The following is a 22,563-nucleotide window of genomic DNA, read 5'->3' as shown; positions in this document are numbered from 1 at the left end:
GGCTGCTGGATGACATGAGGAAACAACTCCCTACATGGAGCTGGGTGAATAGGGAGCTCTGGTACTCTTTTCTCAAAGCAAAGTCTTTGAAATGGGTTTACACTCCTATACCCTTAAACCTGTGATGGGTGGGTGGGTGGGGGTCTTGCTAAATACTGAAATGCACTCAAGCCATATTTTCTGTACACAAGTTTTTGCCGAAAGAACACAAATGGCATCAATTCGAGTTCTCAGTAGAGTCCCCATTTCCATCTGAAACCTCATGAACATGGTCTTTACTGCCTACATTCCTATAAGAATAGGAATAGTCTTCTTTTCCCATTAGAATTGCCCAGTAAGCTCTATGTACAGCATCCTAGGTGTTATCCACCTGTTTCTTCAAACTTCCAAATATCTCCCTCAAACCAATTCCAAAAGCTTATGAATAATATTGTCAAATATATTCACAGCAACGACCTTTCTTTTGGGTACCAATTTTCTGTGTTAGACAGATTTCCATTGCTGTGACAAAATGCCTGAGACAATCAACTTAAAAGCAATGTTTATTTTGGTTCACTGTTTCAGTTTACGGTCGCTTGATCCCATCACTTTAGCCCTATAAAAAGGCCCCATATCAGAGGGGAGAGCTTGTGGTGAGCAAAACTGCTCACATTGTGGTGGCTAGGAAGCAACAAAAGAGAGAAAGGGGATGGAGTCCCAACATCCCAATAACCTAACTTCCTTTCACTAGGGCCCAACCTCTAAAAGTTTCCACCACATCCCAATAGTTTCACAGGTTGGTGGTCAGGTTGGTTGTGAAACATGAGAGTTTGAGGGACATTCCAGAACCAAAGTATTAGAGTTTCCAAGCAACATGCTTACCTCGCATGTGTGAAGCACTGGGTTCAATTCTCAGCACTGCATATAAATAAGTGAATAAAATAAAGGTCCATCAACAACTAAAAAACATATTTAAAAAATACTTTTTCCAAATATATATATATATTTTTTTTTTAAGAGAGAGAGAGAGAGAATTTTTTAATATTTATTTTTTAGTTTTCGGCAGACACAACATCTTTGTTTGTATGTGGTGCTGAGGATGGAACCCGGGCCGCACGCATGCCAGGCGAGCGCGCTACCACTTGAGCCACATCCCCAGCCCCCAAACATATATTATTTTTATGATTACAGTATTGACTCTGCATATATAGAGCCACAAGGCTTCTATTAATTTCATAGGACTGAAATGAATCAGAATATCTACTCTGACCACAATGCAATAAAGACAGACTTCTAAAACATGAATTACACGGTAGGAGATTATATTTTGAACTGAATGATAATGACGATGAAAACACTATGTGTTAAAATTTCTGAAATGCAATTAAAGCAGTTCTTAGAAGAAAATTTATAGTCTTAAAATTATATTTTGGAAAAGGAGGCTGAAAATTAAGTTACTGAACCACATTCACATGAGAATAAGAAAATAAGAACAAGAAAAATATAATGAAAATTGAAGAAGCGAATAGATAGATCTTAAATTAATAAAAATAGAACAGAACTAATAAAAAAACTTTAAAAAGGGGTATTTTAACAACTAATTATATCACAGGGTCATAAAAAGTAAAGGAACATATATATACATATGTATATGTGTATATATATATATATATATATATATAGTTTCATACACACATACATATATGTATATATACACATATATAGGAAGAATTTGGTTTAATGTGGGTATTCAGGAAATGTTAATTACCTTCTTACTTTTATATAATACCATTAATAGAATTTATAAAAATACCATTCATTAGAGGTTTACTCTGCCCCATCAGATGTGCTAGGTACTTATATGCATTTTTCTATTAAATGCTCATTAACCTCTTCCTGGATAAAATAATAAAAACAAATGTAAAAAGAGGACCAAAAACGTCTAACATTTGGTAAATTTATTATTTTATTTTTTTTCAGTACCAGGGATTGAACTCAGGGGCACTCAGCCACTGAGCCACATCCCCAGCCCTATTTTTGTATTTTATTTAGAGACAGGGTCTCACTGAGTTGCTTAGCATCTTGCTTTTACTGAGGCTGGCTTTGAACTTGCAATCCTCCTGCCTCAGCCTCTGGAGCCACTGAGATTACAAGCGTACACCACCATACCTAGCACAAGATTGATAAATTTATAGTCAGACTACTGGAAAGAGTGTGTGTGTGTGTGTGTGTGAGAGAGAGAGAGAGAGAGAGAGAGAGAGAGAGAGAGATTAACAACAACAACAATGTAGGTTTACCCTAAGGTCATTCACATGAGCTTTACATAGTCTGGGAGGGGAGATTCTGACAAATCTTATAAAACACAGGAATCATGAAAAAAGTGGGGCAGGGCAGATGACTCAAAGCCTAGATGCTGACCACCAACAAAATTAATATAAGGTCAGCACGGAGGGAGAGGCTGTGCACGGCCCAGGCACTCCATGAGGCTGGAGGCCATGGACGTGGATATCCAGAGTGCACAGGACGGTGGGTGGCAGTGTTGGCCTGGGTACAGAAGCTGCGGTGGAGTGCTGGAGGAGATGTGCCCTGCCACAGCCTGGGGAGGCCCCTCTGCCAGGTGCAATCCTTGAGTTTAGGTTCTCATTTTCATTTTCTTAAATGGAGCTGAAAGTCTCCTTCTTAGTGAGCTCTTTTCTTTCAGCTCCCACTCTCTGGATCCCTTGGTGTTACGGTCTGAGCGTTTGTGTTCCTCTGAAGTTGTTGTGTTGAAATCTTAAACTTCAGGATGATGGTGTTGGAGGTGGAGACGTTGGGATGAGATTAGTTCACAAGGGTGGGCCCTCCAGGAATGAGGTAAGTGCCCTTACAAAGAAGGCCAGAGACAGCCTCACACCTTCTTCTGAGAAAACACACAAAGTTGCTATCCATGAACCAGAAAGGGGGCATTCACAGGACACTGAATCTAGAGGCACCTTGATCTTGGACTTCCCATTTTCTTGTGAGCAATACATTTCTGTTTTTTTATAAGCCACCCCGTATATGGTATTTTGTTATACTACCCAGTGGACATCTTGCTTTAGTCTTCCACAAACCATACAGCATCTGCCTTATGTTGCTACATTCACCTAGTTCCCATGCATTGGTGACTTAACTTGTATTATGAAACCATGTAACAGAACAGAGGGTGCAGAGGATGGAGGTGAGGACATTCCCGTGCTCTGCAGATCTTGCAGAAGGAGAGACAGTGAGCAATTTCTTTCCAGCATATTTGGTCTGCTCCCTAGGGAAGATCTCCTAGGCTCCTTAGCTTCTAGGCTGAGCTGGGACACAGAATCACTCTCCCAGGCCAGTTCTAATGTTCATCCAGAGGCCCAAGCTCCTCACAATCAGCAAACCACCATCAACAGTTCTGAGTGTAACCGGGGCCTAGGCCTCAATCCTATGGGACACCCCTCAAGAATATTATCATCACCTTCGTCTCCCCTCCCTCTTCTGGCTGCCTCTGCTTATTATCTTCACTTCTGTGGAGTAAATGGAAGTTAAATCCCTTAATGAATTTAGGCCTTAACAAGCAAGAGCCAGGTACTGCTTTCTTTTCTTTTTTTTCACAAGAAAAAATTATATCTGGTTCATGTTTCTTCTGCTCTGTAACCAAGATGGGTTTAAAGTCCAATGGCGTCTGGCAGGAGATGTGCTTCTGTGGGTCTGGGATGGTCAAGAACCTTCCCACAGAATCAGTGCTCTATTTGCCAATATGGTAAGAGGAGGAGATGGAACGTTTTAAAGGCAGGGAAGACACACACATCTGAAGCTAGAGAAGAAGGAAAAGATAAAAGACACAGAAACCATAGGAAACTGGGAGCTCTTAGGCATTTTTGGCAAGGGCTGGTACCCATTAGTCACTTAAGAGTTAAGCAGTAAGGGACAACCAAGGTGACTTAGAGAAGCACTGGGAAATGTCTGCACTGTGTCCTAACAGCTGACATTTTTCCTCCCAAAGATCCTGGAGGAATAAATAGGGTCCCCAACAATGGCCTTCATTTTCCAATGACAAAGTGAAAAGGTGTCTGAGCTAACCCAGCCTTCCTCCTGGACAGGACTCCCTTCTGAAGGATCCCTGAGGGACGATGGGCAGCTCCTGATCAGGCATTTCCACTGTCAGCCGCTCAGATTTTTAGCAAGATATTCCTTATGTCGAGCAGACCCCGACAGTCCGCACGCCCTGGGTCACTGATGGGACCCACACGTACATCTGGCCACCCTCCCCACCAGGGTGGTTCTCAGACTTCTGCAGAAGGCCAGCTTGCCTTCCGTTCTCCACTCTGTGTGATTCTTTTCAGCATGCTCATTCACTAGGGGGAAGGATCTGCCATCTTTGGCTCCCACTCCTGCATCAGGTCTGCTTTCTTCAAATCGGGGTTCCTACAGAAACAGCATTAATTGGATGTATATGCTTTTATCTATCTCTCTATAAAATATATAGATAAATAGAATAAGCATGTAGATGTGTATTTATATATAATACACGAAATATATACATAGACATTGTGTGTGTGTGTGTGTGTGTGTGTGTGTGTGTGTGTGTGTGTACACACAATGATCATCTTGAGAATGAGATTTGTCTTAAGGAACTGACTCACCAATTATGTGGATAATGGAGGCTGGCAATTCCAAAATCTTCAGGATTGACTGGCAGGTGGAAAACCAGGAGAGCTGACCATCCTGATGAAGCCCCAAGTCAGTATTCTTTACGTGTCCCTCTTGCTCTGGAGGTGGGGGTAGAGTAAGTCCTTTGGTCTATGTTCTATTTATGCCTGCAACTGATTGGATGAGGCTCACCCACATTCTGAGGTGGCAATCTGCTTTATTAAACTCTACCGACTTATATGTCAATTAAAAATATCATAGAAACATCCAAAATAGTATCTGACCACCATGATACCCACCTATCTGGGTACCATGGTTCAGCCAAGTTGACACATAAAATTAACCATCACAATGTCTGTTTTAAAAATGTGGAGCTTCTGTGTAACAACAACAGTTCCTATTGTCAGTGCTGGCCTTCCTTGTGTAAGGGGATCCCTGGACCCTTGCTAATGCAATTTCTTTCCCATTCCGGCCCTCCCTTCTTGTTGCCTCCTTCACCTTGGATCGTGTTCAAGAAATATGATGAAAAAGAAAATGTGTCCAATGGCATTCAGTTCAAAACATCATTTATTAAGGTCATTGAGAACCAATCGATAGGACAATTTTCAAGTACTGAACCGTGGCTTAATCAAATCATGCCTAAGAGCAAGCCTGTCAAAATAGTCCAATGCCATGAACAGACAGAAATCTTTACAGTAAATGGAGAATCGCTATTTTTTAAACAAGGAGAAGGGCCTTTTTATCCAACTCTAAGTTTACTTCACAAATATCCTTTTATTCTGCCACACCAGCAGGTTGATAAAGGCGCCATCAAATTTGTACTCAGTGGAGGAAAATCAGGTATCGAGGCTTAACTTCTCCTGGAGCTAAGCTTTACCCTGCTGCAGTAGCTACCACTGTTTCAATCATGACAGAAGGCAAAGAGCATGCTCTGTGTGTTGGAGTCAAGATGATGTCTGCAGAAGACACTGAGAAAGTCAGCAAAGGCATTGGCATTGAAAATATCCATTATTTAAATGATGAGCTGTGGCATATGAAGACATACAACTGAGCCTCAGAAGGAATGCACTTGGGCTAAATACAGATATTGTGCTGTATCTGTGTGTGACAGCATGAAGACAATGCCTCTGTGGTTATGCTGAATAAATTCTACAGATGCTAAAAGAAGGAGGAGGAGGAGGAGGAGGAGGAGGAGGAGGAGGAGGAGGAGGAGGAGAATGTGATGCACAGTATTGAACACAGCAAACTAGGTTCACACGTGTGAGGCTCTGTGAGGGTGAGGGGTGTGTGATACAGCACAAGTTTCCCATATCTCTGGGGCCACCCCTGCTGCCTCCACAGTGGACTGGTACAGGTTCCTATGCTCCTTAGGGGCAGCTGACCATGTTATAAGCCATTCCATCTCAACCCCTTCCCGTTATCTTGAATAAGTTTCTTGAAAGAATATTCTCTATTTATTGCTTCTATTTCCTCATCTTTCATTCTTCCTTTTCCTCTGGTTTCCTTCTCCACCCACCATTTCTTCAGTCCCACATTCAGTGGGAGCTGTTGACTCAGGATCCTCCCTGACTCTCTGCAGCCTGGGTGCTACCCTATTCCACAGTGCAAAACCATCCCTGCCCTCGGCCAGCATCCTCCAATCCCTTCCAGCCTGTTCAGGTCAACAGTATGCACCAATGGGCGCTGGGCACTGCTGGGTGCTGAGGACAGAGGTCACGCAGACCAGGTTTCTCCATCACTTCTCTTAACTCTGTCTCTCTGCAGACCATCCCCTTTCATGGTTTAGAAGGAAAAGCGGAGATATAAACACAGCACAGGCACTCCTTCAAACAGACATTATCCACTTGCTAAATATGGAGGTTCTATGAGGTACAAGATCCACTGTAAGGGACCCACCCACCAAAAGTTAGCATATGGCCTTTCACCTTAGGGAATGACAGTTCGGGAGGGCCTTTGGACAGGTTCACAGAGAAGTACAATCTAAAAGAGCAGAACAATGTGAGACCTTCTAAGAGGACTTCATTACAGGCCATGAGTCAAAGGAGGGAAATCTTCCTATGACTTCAAGTAAGTGATGGGTGAACCTTGAAGGAAGAACAAGGCTGGAGTCTGTGGAGTAGGAGGGACGGTGCACTGTGGAGTAGGCAGAAGCAGCAGCTTGCAACAGAACAGCTGAGGGAAATGAGGCCACTGTGCACAGGACCAGGCTGCGGTCAGCCTTTAGTCTCATGCTGATCGCTGGCAGGTATTTCCAAATGTTTAACAAGGACTCAGTGCGGGCTTTTGTGATGTGCTTTAGAAGGGTTCTCTGGGAGGGATTGAGCCAGTTCAGGTGACGGGTGATTCCACAATCAGAGGGAGGCATGGAGAAAGGAGAGGAGGGAAGTTGGATGCAGCGGCCTGCACCTGTAGCCCTAGCAACCTGAGAGGCTGAGGCAGGCGCATTGCTTGAGCCCAGGAGTTCAAGACCAGCCTGGGCAACAGAGTGAGATCCATTTCAAAGAAACGAAACAAAAACATATGGGGGAGAAAAAGGACAGGAAGAAGACAGAATTGGCAAGGAAGAACAGGGCATCATTCATTTTGTAGGGGAAAATGAATGTAAAATAATCTTTCTAGTCTTGAGTCTCCCTGGTTCTTGCAGGCAATAATCATTTTTTTTTTAAATTAGACCTTATGCTTTAAAGCAGTTTTATGTTCACAACAAAAATTGAGACAAAGGTACAGAGGTTTCCCACCTTTGCACAGCCCCCCTCTTCCATCAATGTCCCCATAAGAGTGGTGCATTGGCTAAAATCAAAAAACCTGTGTTGACATGTCATAATCATCCAGAGTCCATAGTGTACATTAGTTTACACTCACTCTTGGGTTTGGACAAATGACTTTTGAATCCTTTGTTACTTCATCTTCCAAGAATAGACTTTCTGACTTCCAAATGGAGCAGGCAACTCCCTTGTCCTGGCACTGGAAACTTCCTTCCAGTGGCTTTTCTAACTCTCTCCTATCACTTACTTCAAGTTTTCCTTAATTGTCCTCTCAAATCCTTGTCCACTTGCAGCCTCACACCAAGATTCCCTGGGTTACTTAGCACCTACGGACTACACTATTGGTACCTGGAGAGCAAGACTCATGTTCAATTCCTATCTGTAGCACCCAGTCTGGTGTTCGATAAATGAGCAGTAATTAATTCAGTCTCTGAACGAATAAACTAAATTGATTTACACATGAAGAGGTGAGAATAAAACAAACATCCGTGCTACAGGTGTCACACTTTGTATCTCACACATGCATGTGTATCCTCTTGTGAGGGCAGGGTTGTGTTCCACGGCTCCAGCTGGGGTTAATGCTGCTCTAGCACAGGAAGTCAACTAATGCCATCCTGAGTAAATCCTCTGGCCTTTGACTTCTCCTAAGCAACAAGGGCTTGCTGTGCATTCACATGTGATGTTTGAGGATCAGACCAAAGGATTGCTAGCCAACAGGGATAAGATTCTTATTCTTCCCTGTTCCTGCAATATTCATCACATTCGTGATTCATCACTCTGGAAGTTTGGTATCCATGTCGCTCTGGCTTATTTTTTTTTTCCAAGCTAAAAAGCAAAAGGACTTTAGGACACACAGTGAGCCATAAAGAGCCATCTGTGGTATGGAACTCGCTAATTTAATAAACAATCTGCAAACAATGAGAGCACTATTAGAAACATATTGTGCTGGGCAGAGGTATTTACACTGCTTATCTTTAATCTTTCTCAGCAATCCTCATTTTGTGCACATTTACAATCTTTGCTCTTAGTACGCACATGCTTTTTCTCCAACTGTAACAAATTGTTTAACCTAAACCTTGCCTCTCCTAAGGCGTGTACCCCTGAAGACGCCATAGGTCTTGGAAAGAAGGGAGTGGAGGAGTCTTGGAGGACTCTGGATGGAGCTTGCCCTGCCCTCCAGGCAGCGAGTGGTCCTTTTGAATCAGGGCTAAGCACTCATTCTGTGCTTTACTCCTATTCAGCTCAGATTTTTAAACTTGGGACGCCTTTGCTGGTGAACAGCTCTGGTTCATCCCTCCATGTAGCCCTCTGAGGCTGTGCGGACAGCTCTTCTGACATGCTGTGGTGCCGGGTCATCCCAAGGCCCATGGCCAGAGTGACCAGGCCTTCTCTCCACAACCTCCACCTTTCTTCTTTGTAAAAATAAGAAAGCTTTCAACTAGCTCTATACGGCAATCACTAATGATTGAATTTGAAAGGAATATCTGAAGAAATAGAAGCACAATCTGGTACTTTTACTAAATTTAATGAGATTTAATAATTTGCCTTAAAACAGTATTTTTTTAGGAGTTGGAAAAACTCAAAATTGAGATGTTCAGAACTGGTGGACTTCGAAACCCAGCCTGACAGGTTCTAGCTACAATGTATGACCCTTTGCATGTGAAGATGTTTCCTACCTGCTCCAAGCTCTTAGTAAACAGCCCCTCCTCCTGCATGATGGGTAAGAAAGAGCAAAAATAACTTCTTTGATGCTGACTCAACATAAAAAGCTGTGAAGAAACTTTCCCCAAGATGTTCCTGGTGGGTGTTTGCTTCTTGGAGCCTCCCATCTTCTTGCCCAATGAGCTAACAGGTGAGTCAGAGATCTGGGTTTTGCCACTAAGAGCTCTCTCCTGGCAGGTATGCCTTTTCTACAAAGAATTCACAAAAAGTATGTTGGTACAGAAAGCAACAGCTGCAATAGGTCAAAAGAGGTTTCTACACAAATCCTAATGGAAACATACAGCTGTGGTAGGATTTCTTTGTTGTGGCTGGTTTGGTCTTGGTTTCCTTGGTGTCCTATGTAAATTCCAAACAATGCAGCACGTTTCTTGATAGGTTGTATCAGTCGGAGTTCTCCAGAGAAACAGGACCCATACCAGATACACTCATGGGCCCATGCATGTGCACACACACACATACACATAGCTATAAAGAGATTTATTATGAGGAATTGGCCATGTGATTATGGAGGCTCACAAGTCCCAAATTCGGCCATCTGCTGTCTCCAGACCCAGGAACTCCACGATGAAATTCTAGTCTGAGTCAGGGGAGCTGGTCTCAGTCTGAGGGCAGGTGAAGACAGATGTCCCAGGGTAGCAGGTAGACAGGAAGCAAAAATGGCAAATTCTTCCTTCTTCCATTTTTAAAAAATTCTTTTTAGATCCTCAACAGATTGGATGAGGCCCACTTACATTAGGGAGGACCACTGATTTACTGAGTCCCCTGATTTACACACTGATCTCATCTTGACACATCCTCATGGAGACTCCCAGAAACAATGTTTAATCTGGGCACTCTGAGGCCCAGTCAAGTTGACACATTTAATGAACCATCATATAATTTTTGTAGATTCATCTTAAAGTAGTGATAAGGGCAAAAAGGAAAAATTTCACAACTTATCTCAGTGATAACGAGATCTGACGAAGTGTTTTTGCTTTTTTGTTTTTATTTATTGTGATGTGGGGGATCAAACCCAGGGCCTCACTCATACTAGGCATCTGATATATTTTTTAAGTTTCCAGGGAAACCCAAATCCAAATGTGAAATTCCTTCTGTGTTAAGCCTTCTACACAGTATTTCCTGATAGTTCCTCCTTTCAATCTCTGGACCTTCATAGCCAGACTACACTGGAGGGCTTTATTGATTTTCTGATTCATATTTGGCAATTGAGTTTGGCAAAAAGGAAGCCGCAATGAGTAAGACATGTTCCCTGGATTACAGATAAATAATGAACACATTAAATATGACAGGGAAGGTAAATACCAAGCATGAGGGTGAGGAGCCGTGAGCCAGTGGGGCTCCACTTGAGCAACTTGGAAGATGGCAAGGCCATTGATCAAGAGAGGAACTTTGGAGTATTTGGGATGGAAGATGAGTTTGATTTTACAAGTCAAATGCGATTTGTCTTTAAGACATATAAGTAATATGGACCCTTTGAAAAAATTTCTAAAAAATGACATGCCACTTGACAACCCACATGGCAACCTGGAAAAGAAGATGTTTATAGTTTTTTGTTTTGTTTTGTTTTTGAGATGAGATCTTGTGTTGATGCCCAGGCTGGGCTCAGACTACTGGACACAAGTCTCACAAGCAACTGCATCTGTAGCCATGCAACACCACATCCAACTATGTGCATTTTGGAAGGGAAAATGTATACAATGTTCTGTTTGGTACTTTGGGTCTCCCAAGGTGAAGTACACTTTATGTTTATGCAGTTGACATATTTACATATCCTGAATCTTTTATGTTCCTGAATCCTTTGTTATTTTACATTATAAAATGAGAACTTCTTGGAGGAAGTTGGAGCTTTACATGTTGTCAAGGTCTATTAACCACAGATATCTTGAGTTCCTTTTTGAGTCAGTCTTCCAATTCATACCTGTCATTTCTTTCCAAGTTTTACTTATGGCCAGTTCCTTCTAGGAAGTGTCTGCAACTGGCACCCATATACATTTTATCATTGTTTTTGTATTTCGAGATGAATCTCCTTATGTTTCCAAGCTGAGCTTGAACTCCTGGGCTCAAGTGTCCCCTGCCTCAGCTTTCTGAATAGCTGGAACAACAGGTATGTACGAACACACTGGGCAAAGGTGGCTTTTATATCATCTCCTCTAAGTGTCACTCTGTTGGTGATCATTTCCCCCAAAGATTGCCGGAGGAGAAGATGTTTATAAGCATGACAAGCACAGTGCCTGTGGACCTGCAATCAACCTCTGACCATGAGAGTGTTATGGTCATGCATCTGAATTTCAGTAAGGCACTAGAGTTCTTCATTATGTTTTCATAGATTGAGTAGAGGACTGTTACCTGGATGACAGTTCAAACGATGCAGATGAAGTAGTATATCAACCTTAAGTGAAGTCTCTGGTGGCCAACCACGACCTTGTACCTGGTTCCCATTTCCTATACATTTTTTCTAAATAAAGACTGAGTCATGATTTAGATAAAGATGTAGCTGACCTATTTACCAATCCTACCTTGCCATCATCATACCATCTAAATTCTGGTTTACTGATAAATATTCCAGAAGATTTCTGCCTCTCCTTTCACCTCTACCCTTCTCTGAAACAAGTTCTTATCTCTCTTTATCTAATGGGTAACATCATCTCTTACTTCACATCTGTCCATGGGCGCCGACGCCCCAAGCAGGAAGATGGTGCACTGCAGAAGGCCAGGTGGCTGGGGTGGGTCATGAGGTCAGTCAACACTCCATGGTCCTGTCAGGGTGGACACTTAGGAGCCTGAAGAAACATGGGTATTTTGTATTTTCTTGATTCAATTATGTTAAATTATATGCATCTAGAAATTTGTCCATTTCTTCCAAATTTTCCAGTCTGTCAGCCTCCAATATTTCTAAATATTCGCTAGTTATCCTATGGATTTTCATGGTATCTGTTGTAATATATCCTTTTTTTTTGTCTCTAATTTTATTTATTTTGGATTCTCTCTCTCTCCCTCCCTTTTGGTTAGTTTGGCTAAGAGGTTACAGGTTTGTGGATTTTGTCTGTCTTTTCCAAGACTCCATTCTGTTTCTTTGGTTATTTGCTTTGTTTTTCTAATTTCTATTTCATTACTTCTGCTCTGATCTTTATTATTTCTTTCCTTCTATTGATTTTGGTATTTTTTTGTTCTAGTTTTTCTAACACCTTGAGTTTTATTGTTTTATTTATTTAGGCTCTCTCTCTCTCTCCCCCCCTCCCCCCTCCTTCTTATGGCACTTCTAGCTATAAGCTTCCCTCTTAGTACTGCTCTAGCTGTACCCCATTGATTCTGGTATGTTGTTTCCATTTTCATTTGATTCTAAGAATTTTTTAACTTCCCCCCAATTTCTTCAGCGACCCCACCGTTCATTCATAACTACATTGTTCAACCTATATGTGTTTGTAAAATTCCTTAGTTTCTCTCTCTTGCTGTTGATGTCTAGTTTCATTCTGTCATGATTCAATAAGCTACAAGAAATTACTTTGATTTTCTGTATTTGTTAAGATTTGCTGTATGGACTAAAATATGATCTATTTTGGAAAAAGTTCCATGTGCTGATGAAAAGAATGTGTGTTCCACAGCTGTGGATGGAATATTTTGTAGATGTCTTTCTATAATTTTTAAAGCTGAGATGTTTCCTACACCCTCCTATTATCTGAAAGTGTCACTTTGCATCACTGTCTTTACCTCTCCAAACTTTTTAAATTGTCCCCTGGCCCTTAATGGTGATGACCAATTGTATTCTGGGATGACCACAATTTTTGTTTTGTTATAGGTAAGTCTGTTACTGTTAGCTGAATGCTTTCAGTAATTATTCCCCAGTCATGTGAAAAATGTCAATAGATACTCCAAAAGGGGGATGGGTACTATAGTCAGATATATTTGGGAAATACTGAGTCATGCATGCAATGCTAAATATGTTTAGTAATCTTAAATTTGCTAATATGTGCAGTGAACTTTCAAGATTTCTGTGCATTTAATGTCAGGGATCCTTATGAGTTTACGGGACACTAAGGAACGGTTCCTCAGAAGTGTTCTGCAAAGCCCAATTTGGGATATGTGGGGTCATAATTTTATTTATATTTTACCTCTCAAAAAAAGCAGAATGTTTCTATGTGTTGGATCCTTTTACTTTTCTGGTCTGGAATTCAGAATTTTTCTTTTTAAAATATTGTGTATAATATTAATAAAATTTACCATTTTGGGCCCATTCTTAAATACATGGTTTAGGGGCATGAAGGATATTTACAGTGATATTTGTTGTACAAGAATATTTGTACAACCATCAAAGATTCCCCTTTTAAATTCTGCACTTTTTGTTCTTTCCTGCTCAAAAAAACTTTAATTCATTGCATAGCATTTATTCATGGGATCACTTATGAACTGCTGTACGCTGGTTTGGGAAAACAGGAGTACAGAAGAATTTATTTCTGGTGATTCCTTTGGTTCTCATTTTCCTGGCTTCATTCTCTGTAGTTCTGTGATTCAGAAGAGGTGCCTTTCCACCCTGCATCCTCACCATCTGCTGCCATCACATCCCTTTAACCTGCATTCTCACAGTTTCTCAAGCTCATCTTGACAATTTTGCTCTTTTCTGCTTCTCTATGTTCTAAATCATTGTGCTGTGGTTTTAGTTTCTCTGAATTTTTTTTCTTATTTTACTTATTTCCCTCCTCAGCTTACCTTATTGTCTTTCCTCCTTTGTTTCTTCTCTATGGATTTCAGATTCATAAATATCATGTTTTCTGTAATCTCAAGAATACCAGAAAGATTTTCTACAGTGTGCTTTACCTCCTTTTCAAAATTACAACTTCCACACCTTCCAGGTGACGGAAGGATGTTTCCTGTAGGCTCCACATAGATTTCCTTTTCTGTTTCCACTCAACTGAAAAAAACATTTATAAAGACGCAGGGGTTTGTCACTGTCGGGACACCTGGAGCTGGTGAAAGCACCTTTTCAGATTCGTCTGTAACTGACTGGCAGGTGGAGTTCTCCAAGTCCATTTCCCAGAACGGAGCTGGCATCTGCTAGTGCAAGTCTGCAAGGATAAGATCTTTCCCTCCCTAGCTCGATACTGAGAATAAATAGGGTGGGACACAGGATCAGCTCTATGCTTCCTCGGGCACTGGCACTGGGGCATTTCCTATTGCCAACACCACCCCAACCCCTTTCCCGATTTTGCTTTGGGCGCTGAGCAGATGCCATGGCCAGGATTGCCTTGTTCTCTGCTTGTATGCTTCCTGTGAGCTGCAGTTTCCAAGTGTTCCTGTTTAGAGAAACCCAGAACAGGAGGAGCAGGAAGAAGGATAAACTGTAGCACTGTGGCTGCCACAGAAGCCCTGTCCTGGTGGTATGCCATTTGCTCTGCTTTTCAGTTGTTGTAAATTTGGATTTGCACATGTGGATAGGAGGTAAGAAAGGAGGAAGGGTCAGGGCCCCTGGCATCCAGGGGAACTGGGCATGAGGCTCACTGATGACATCTCTTCATCTGGTCCCATCTGTTTATGAGCCTGTAGACACTCCTTCACAGTCTGTGAATAGCTTGAATGTGTGTCCTACTTTGGGAGATTTTGACTCTTTCTGCTTCATCATTGGTCATTTAGTGAGAAGTAGGGAGAGGCTGTTGGAAGACAGCATTTCAAACTCAAAAGCTATAATTAACTTCTTGACTTTAATGGTGGGAAAAACCCATTAAATGGTTTCTTTCCTGATATTAATAAGAATGCAATAACACAGTATGCAACAGCAGAAAGCAGCTAAATTCTGGTTAAAGAAAGACACAGTTTGAATCCTGTTCCCTATGTACCTGTTGCTTGACCTTGGCAAGCCAGAAAAGTATAAGTTCAACATCTTTCACTCCTGAGTCCATCTGTGTAGTCTCTGAACAATCAGAAAAGTCAATGCAAGTAATTACAAGTAATTTGGAAACTGTACTTGTTCCTGGTTACTGTTACTCAGAGTGTGTTTCAGTCTAGTATAGTGGTCTTAAGAAATGGTAATTATTTAAAAAAACTATATGTGTGATCCATGTGAAGACTGCTTCAACCTGTGTCCTAAACCAAAATAATTTTGCTTTTAACTAAGTCTCTAAAGTATTAAAGATCAAAAAGAAGGCGAAAAATTTAAGGGAACAGTGATCACAATACAGAAATGCCCAAACTTTAACATGTAGCACCTTCATATAGAGTGTAGATTTTACTAGTTTGCCTGAGTCGATTACCGTATGTCCCAAATTTGCCATAACAGGTGAAAAGCAAGTATAATTCAAACAAGTTATTTATTTCAGGTTCCATCAGTTTAAGGTTTGTCAGGAGTTATTACATAAGTGAATACTTAAATCAGAAATGAGTTCTCACAGCAATAACATTTGTAAGAAATAGTTAATATCTATATGACTTTGATTTAAAAGATCCAAGGTATTTCCATTATTTAGAATCCATGAGGAAAGTTTCAAAATCCAGATCCAAGTCAGAAACAAGGGCGTTCACAAAGTCATCAATAGAAGGACACTTCTGAAGCATACCTGCAACCAGAGGAGATAAGCACCACATTATTGGGGGACACCAGGAGGGACAAGGACATGGATTCAAATCAAACGCTCTGGCTTTTCAGGAGAAGATTTGGCTCTGTAACGTGACTATGAGGCTATTTCATAAAGCCCTGGGCACTATGAGGGCCCTGAAGCTATTTTTTTTTATTTTAAAGCATTTTTATTCTTTAACCAGTACTTAGCTTACAGATTTAGGCCCAAATATATTTCCCAAGACTTTTTGTTACTGAAGCTGTCGTTAGCCAGTTGGAATGATGTTAGAAGACTGAGTTTTCTAGTTATGTTTGACTGGTATGATTCAGAATATAGTAAGTTTAATTACTTAACTGAGTTTTATTACTGAGTTCTACACACTTCAAAACCAATCAAGTGTAAATCTTACATCAGAATCAAGTTACTGGCTTTCCTCCAGGTCCCTGTCTTAGAGAACTCATACCTTTGGAAATTACTAATTGTGTAATATACAAGTCACTGAAAAGCCCTGATACTCAAATTTCCTCATCTGATATACACCGTTGTTATAAACTAAGAAGGAACAAAAAGCAACGAAGCACTGTCTGGCGAATTAAATACAAACCTCAATTTATCTATGTTCTTCACTCCAAGGAAACCAAAGGCAAAGATTCATGAAACCAATCTTGTTGCTTCAATCTATATTCTTGGTTTCTTTAAACCAAGGACTGAAGAGGCTCTGTACTGACATTTAGTTTGAGGGATCAACCCTATAAAACTATTTCCAATACCAAGACTTTAAAAGATTGCCAGAATATTCTATTTTCCTATGTAATCTCTGAAGCAATTTAATAAATGGGAATTGAATATTTGCTGGGTGTAAAGGCAAACCGCAGAAGGGGGTACCCATGTGGGGAAGTTAACCTTGTCCCCCTCTTATACTTCAGCTAGGAACTAAAATGTAAAGGTTACACACATCAGTGTAAAGGATAAAATTATGAAATGTCTAGAAGAAGTGTCATAGAATATCTTTGAGATGTGATAGTAATGTTCTATATCTGGATAGTGATTTGAATTATATAGGTACGTACATGGGTCAAAATTAATTGACCGGAATGTTTAAGATTTGTGCATCTTGTCTAAAAATTTTTACCTAAAAAAAGTAAACAAAAATCAAGTGCTAATGAATGCATTATGAGCCAGAGTGTCTAGTGGTAAAATGTATTGACATCTGCTACTTACTCTGAAATGCATTAAAGTATATGACAGATTGATGGGCAGATAGAAGGAAGAACAGATATAAATATTTCAAAATGTTATTATAATGAATTTTTATTTTATAGAACCCAAATGGCAAGCATTTGAGTGTTAGCATATTGTTCATTCAACTCTGTCAATGTTTGAAAATTTTCAACATAAAATTTTGGTAAGAAGTGAGTTTTGGATGTTAACAGCATAGTCATTGGGAGAACAGAGAGAGACTGTTCCAATGGGGAGATTCAGGTTTGTGAAGATGAGATCTGAGCAGAAACTTAAAAGTTGAGGAGGATTTAGATTGAAATTTGGGTCTTTTAGGGAGGGTACAATATAAAATACAAAATGTCTGTTGGACACAAAGTTACTGGCTTTGTGGTGTGGTTAGCCAAGAACAATCTGAGTTCTGAACCACTCACCAATGGGTCAAGAAGGGTAAATTGAGCTGGGGCACAGGAAAAGCAGGGCACAGCAAAGAACAACTGCTTGCCAAATTTAATAAGCAAGGGGATGCTCCATGTGGAGATGTCCAATCTGCAGATGGCAGTGAAAATGTAATGGTCTGAGGAGAGTCCGAGTCTAAGACATGGATGTGGTCATTCCCACCAGGTGGCGTGTACAAGACTGGAAACAGGCCAACATAAAAATGGTAGCTCTAAATCCATACTCGAAAGTCACTAACTAGGCCTAGTGTAGCTGATAAATAGCAAGAATATTATAATATTTTCAACTGCAGATCAAAATATTTTCATCCTCATGTAAGTTCAAATTTTAATGGCTCCATCTTAGGAGTTAAGCAGAAGTACTGAAAGAGAATATCATTGCCATGGCTTAATTTGTATTACTAACGTTCAAAATGCAATTTTCTTTTACACAGTAAAATAATTCCTATGGATGAAAGCAGGTCTCTCCTTTTATCCAGATAAGTGACTAATGAGGGGAATGCTGGGTCTCTGATGATCACTCAAGTTGCACATTTACACTGTACTTTCTAGATGAAGGCTATGTAAGTAGACTCAATCTGATTATAAATCAGTCTTTGCACATTTCCTATGTGCCAGGTTTCTTGATGCAGAGCATATTTGTGGAAAAATATTTAGACAGGGCTTTCAGTCAAATGTGCTAACCCATTACACTGTTTTCTTCCTTTTAATATTTGAAACATTTCTATAATTACAAGACTGGTCGTTTATAATTAAATGACTAGAACTGTCAGAAGGTAAAACCATTTATTCGGAGCCAACCTATTCAAGTAAGTATGACCCTCCTATTCCTTTGAAGTGGTTCACTTCAACTCAACCAACTGCCAACATAAATATGACCTTGCTTTCTCCTCGGCAGACAGACCTAAATAGCATGCTTCCTACTCCAATTTCCCATCTGAACCATTTCTGCATTTTAGAGAAGAGAGACTATGGTGACCTGAGAAAAACACACTTGTGGTCTTTTCTCATAAAACATGGTGAGACTTAAATGGCTTGGTAATTTTATCAGTGTGATTGCTAAAGATGAAAGTTGCAAAAAGGAGATCAGGACCTGAGGGGAACAAATAAGAAAAATTGAAGTTGGCTGGTATGTGTATAGTCCAAAAAAATTCTAAGAACACTATTTTTTTTTTAAAGCTGAAAACGATATCCCCTTTGTCTACAAGGTTTAGTTTCAAAATGGTGATAATTAGATTTGTATTTTCTTAGGACCTTCTTGAGAATAGATTGGAGTGAGTGGAGGTGGCAAATGTATTTATTTCATGGAAGAAACAACCCAAATTGCAGGGGAAATGGATTTTTTTTTTTTCAAAAGGATTCACAAAAACAACTAAAAACTTCACAAATGGAAAGAGAAATGTGTCAACAGCAATAGAAGAAAGGCAAAACTTCAACAGGACACACGTTGCCCATATTACTTTGTGAAAAGGAAAATAGTGAGTTAAGTTACATCTAGTCATCCTACTCACAGGGATTGATAATAAATAATTAGTAGTTAAAGAACTACATTCTTACCGCTCTGCTCATAGTGGTGTGTTTCATAAGCTTCAAATACAGGATGACTATTGTAGGCCTGACTAAAGTAAATTATGATGTCAAATGGGTTTCAAGACTAACTCTTGAAGCAGTTAAGGTTCTCAAGTTGCACTGTGTGCTACTCCCCCCAAGTGGCTGTTGACAGGAGCTCGAAATAGAGTGGAGAGAGATGCCACCTGAGGGGACTTACCTAGACAGCTGGTCTAGAAAGGGTTTGTCAGAGATCACCATCCATACCACCAGCAAATGACTAGAGCTACTTACAGCGTGTTTACTGAGTGCCAGGCACTATACTAACAGTGCTAACTCACTTGCTCCTCAAAGTGCACCTGTGAGGGACCCACCTCACAAACAAGATGACAAAGCAGTCATACAACTCTTAGGTTTGTTTTTTTGTTTTTTAATCCTAACAATTTGATCCGAGATCCCATGCTCTTTAGGAACTATGATATATTCCTCATGCATTCAAATTCTATAAGATAACATACATACATAAATATGATCCATATTTGAATATCAGCATTCTTGTGTGGAAAAATACTGAAAAAAATTCCCCTTGTTCCTGCATGATACCCACGACCCTATGTAGCCAACTTATTCAGGGTCCTCTTCCCTTAAAGACAACCAAAATGCTCACTGGTTCTTGAACAATTCTGTATTATAGCACACATTTTGAACAGAAACAAACTGGATTCTGCTGGGAGGGCAGAAGGGGTATTGGCTTTGCTCAGCGGTGTATCACTGGGACACTCATGGACAGGCACTCACTTCGTGACATATCAGAGCACAATGCTCATAACCTTGATTGTGGCTGGAGTTCTTGTCTTGGCGTGATACTGGGAGAAGTGGTGCCTAAGAGTTTTGCGCTTAAGGATGTTTTTTGGGTGGCCTCCAAGTAACTGTGGCAACTCCTTGCAACAGAAGCCCTTACATGTTTAAGGGGCTCCTATCTATGCATATTTCCATGCTTCACCTAGAAAAATTTCCGCCAGCTCCAGTATGAATTCAATACATGTACAAAGCTACAAGTGAACGCCCTATTATTTTGTAATACACCAAATAATCTAACTAGACCTCCATTTAAAAATCAGCATGATCATGGCCTGAACTCTTTAACTCCTTAAATGGCCTTTTGGATGTATGACTAATATTACTTCTTACAAACATGATTGAGAGCAACTGGCTGGCAGTTTGAATATGCCTCTAAACCAACCCTGCAAAGACACAATCTTGTTCTGGCTCTCTTAACTAAGTGCCTGGGCTGAAATAATTCGTATATTGTTTAATTTTGAAAATATAGGAGATTGCAGGGATAATTAAAAAAATATTAGAATTATTTTAAGCCTTGAAAAATAAGTATAAGAATTGCATCTCCTCTCTGAGTGTATTTCATATATTGCTTAATACCAACTAAGGATGCCCAACAAAATAAATATATGATTGAGTTTGATAAAAGTTTAATGAAAGATGAAGAAGGATCAATTAAGTACTACAAACAGAACCTTTGTTAAGGGCTCATCCATTCATTCATTTCTCTCTATCACTACCTGAGTGTCTAATGTGATTTTTAAGCTGGCAGGAAAAAAAAATCACACACTATTTATGAAGAAGATGTTATTCATTTATTTATTTTTGTGGTACTCTGAATTAAACCCAGGGCCTTACACATGCTAGGCAAATGCTCTACCATTGAGCCACATCCCCAATCTCACAAAGATGTTATAAAATATACAAGAATTACTGAGACTCTTACAGGAATTATGATCTAATGGGACTAAAAATAGAGACCAATCTTATTGGTGGTACCTGAGGACTAGTTAGAAATGCAAATCATTGATCCCAGCCAAGATGAACTAAATCAGAACTGGGGGTAGCCCAGCAATATGTGTTTTAACAAGCCCTCTCAGGGTTTCTAGAACATTCTAAAGTGTGAGAATTGCAGCTCAGAAGGACTGGAGGAAACCTATTAAACCTGAAAAGTAGAGGTGGATATTCTTCTGACAACTAGAACTTGAAACATACTGCACAAGAAAGATGTGATTTTCTATTTAACTAAACTAAAAAATATTTCTCAAGTGAAATTGAGAACAATCACATCAAGAAAAATTAGAATTTATGTGGGACACTGTTCAAAGTTATGATGGCTAAGACCCAAGGGCATAGCTCAACTAGCTGGAAAAGCACCTAAGTGGTCAAGTGGTTTTGCATAAAAATAACCTGAAAATCTGTGGAGGTGTGGAGGAGGCCCAGGAAGCCCTGGCAGAACTGTGCAATTGTGTGGGAGCTGTGACTCTGGACTTGCTAATTTGCTTAAGAAGTCTCCCAGATGGGGTACTCTTGGGAGGCCAGGGCAATATTTTTATTAAAAAGATTTAAAAACAAGATATTATTTTGGTTACCAGCAACAAGGCTTTGTATTTATCAGTTATTGGCTCTTCTATGAGGAAAACACTTCTCAGAAGCTTCTTTTATATATCAGTTCAGCCTGTTATTTATTTATTTGTTTGTTTATTTATTTATTTATTTTTCAGCCTGTTCTGAGCTTTAAAATCAGATGCCAGAAGGCGCCCTGGTGGCGTTCCCTCTCCAAGGAAAAGACTGGTGGTTAGGTCAGGCACTGAAGTCTGTGGGGTGTCAGGGGTTCTGCTAAAATGGGGTTTTCATGGTGTGCCTCTTAGTAGAATGGTAGATAGGAATTGCCTAGGTGTGGACCTCCTGTTGGAGTTCTGAAATGACAGCCTCTGCCTGAATGCCAGGCTCTAGCAACCCTGCAGCTGGCAGAAGTGTAACCATTCTTTATTCCATTTGGACTGAAAGTCTGTTCATGAGTTATTAAAAATAAAATTTACCAAGTATCTATGTGCCAAATACTATGTAAGACAGCAGATATAAGTAAGGCCCAATTTCTGTTCTTAGAAAGTTCATTAGGTGGGGAAAAAAATCACCAAAATACAAATGTTCATGGAAAACAGAGGTATATACCAGGTACAGAGATGGTACAGGAGAGGGAGTGATGAATAACTGGGCATGGACAGTCAGGAGATGTCACAGTTCTATGAGGAGGCAGAGAGTCTGTGAGGAATCATGTAGAACCAGTTACCCCACAGACTGGAGGCTGAGTTACAACCTGGAGTAGGGTCCAGGTTGGATGGAGCATAGAGGAAAGCCTTACTGGATGCTGCTCATTGTTCTATTTTGACACCCATTTGCTGTCTTGTTAGAGGAACAATTTTACTATATGCTCAGGTAAGGGTGATTTTGTTCCCCAGAAGACATTTGGCAACACCAGAAGACATTTTTGTTTGACACCGTGGAGTGCTACAACTGGTGGCACCATCCTATGCAAAGGTCAGGCCCCCAACAAAGGTATATCAGATGGCAAACATCAACACTTTGCTGTGGGCTGATGAATACAGCCTGATGGGAGTCTTCATCAAAGCACCCCTCTGCCTCCAGGTTGCTGACCAGGACAGTCAGATGTATTCTTCCTGGAACTGGAGTCTGAGCAGATTGAGAAAAGATCCGAAGATTACTGGTGCCAGACCCATTCTGGCACCAGGACTTTAAAGAACATACCGGTTCTTTTCTGATCCCTGTTCTGATTTCTCCCTTTGATTCTGTGCCCTCCTCCATATTGTTCCCCCAAAATGC

At 40.4% G+C, this 22,563-nt stretch overlaps 1 protein-coding gene and 1 pseudogene across 1 annotated transcript in view; one reads left to right on the top strand and one right to left on the bottom strand.

Moving 5' to 3' along the window:
- Positions 1–5,075: 5,075 nt before the first annotated feature.
- LOC101976491 (malignant T-cell-amplified sequence 1-like) lies at positions 5,076–5,677 on the top strand (annotated as a pseudogene).
- A 9,716-nt stretch (positions 5,678–15,393) lies between these two features.
- The window catches only part of Mipep (mitochondrial intermediate peptidase), a 144,341-nt gene continuing 137,171 nt past the window's right edge, over positions 15,394–22,563 (bottom strand). Inside the window, exon 19 of the mRNA XM_005337580.4 lies at positions 15,394–15,658. Coding sequence (XP_005337637.1) covers positions 15,561–15,658 — 98 coding nt within the window. The 3' untranslated portion in view covers positions 15,394–15,560. The remainder of the gene's footprint in view (positions 15,659–22,563) is intronic.

The sequence above is a fragment of the Ictidomys tridecemlineatus genome, chromosome 6 (assembly GCF_052094955.1).
Source record: "Ictidomys tridecemlineatus isolate mIctTri1 chromosome 6, mIctTri1.hap1, whole genome shotgun sequence".
NCBI lineage: Eukaryota > Metazoa > Chordata > Mammalia > Rodentia > Sciuridae > Ictidomys > Ictidomys tridecemlineatus.
Note: the sequence above shows the minus strand (reverse complement) of the source record. Positions and strands in the feature narration are given on the sequence as shown.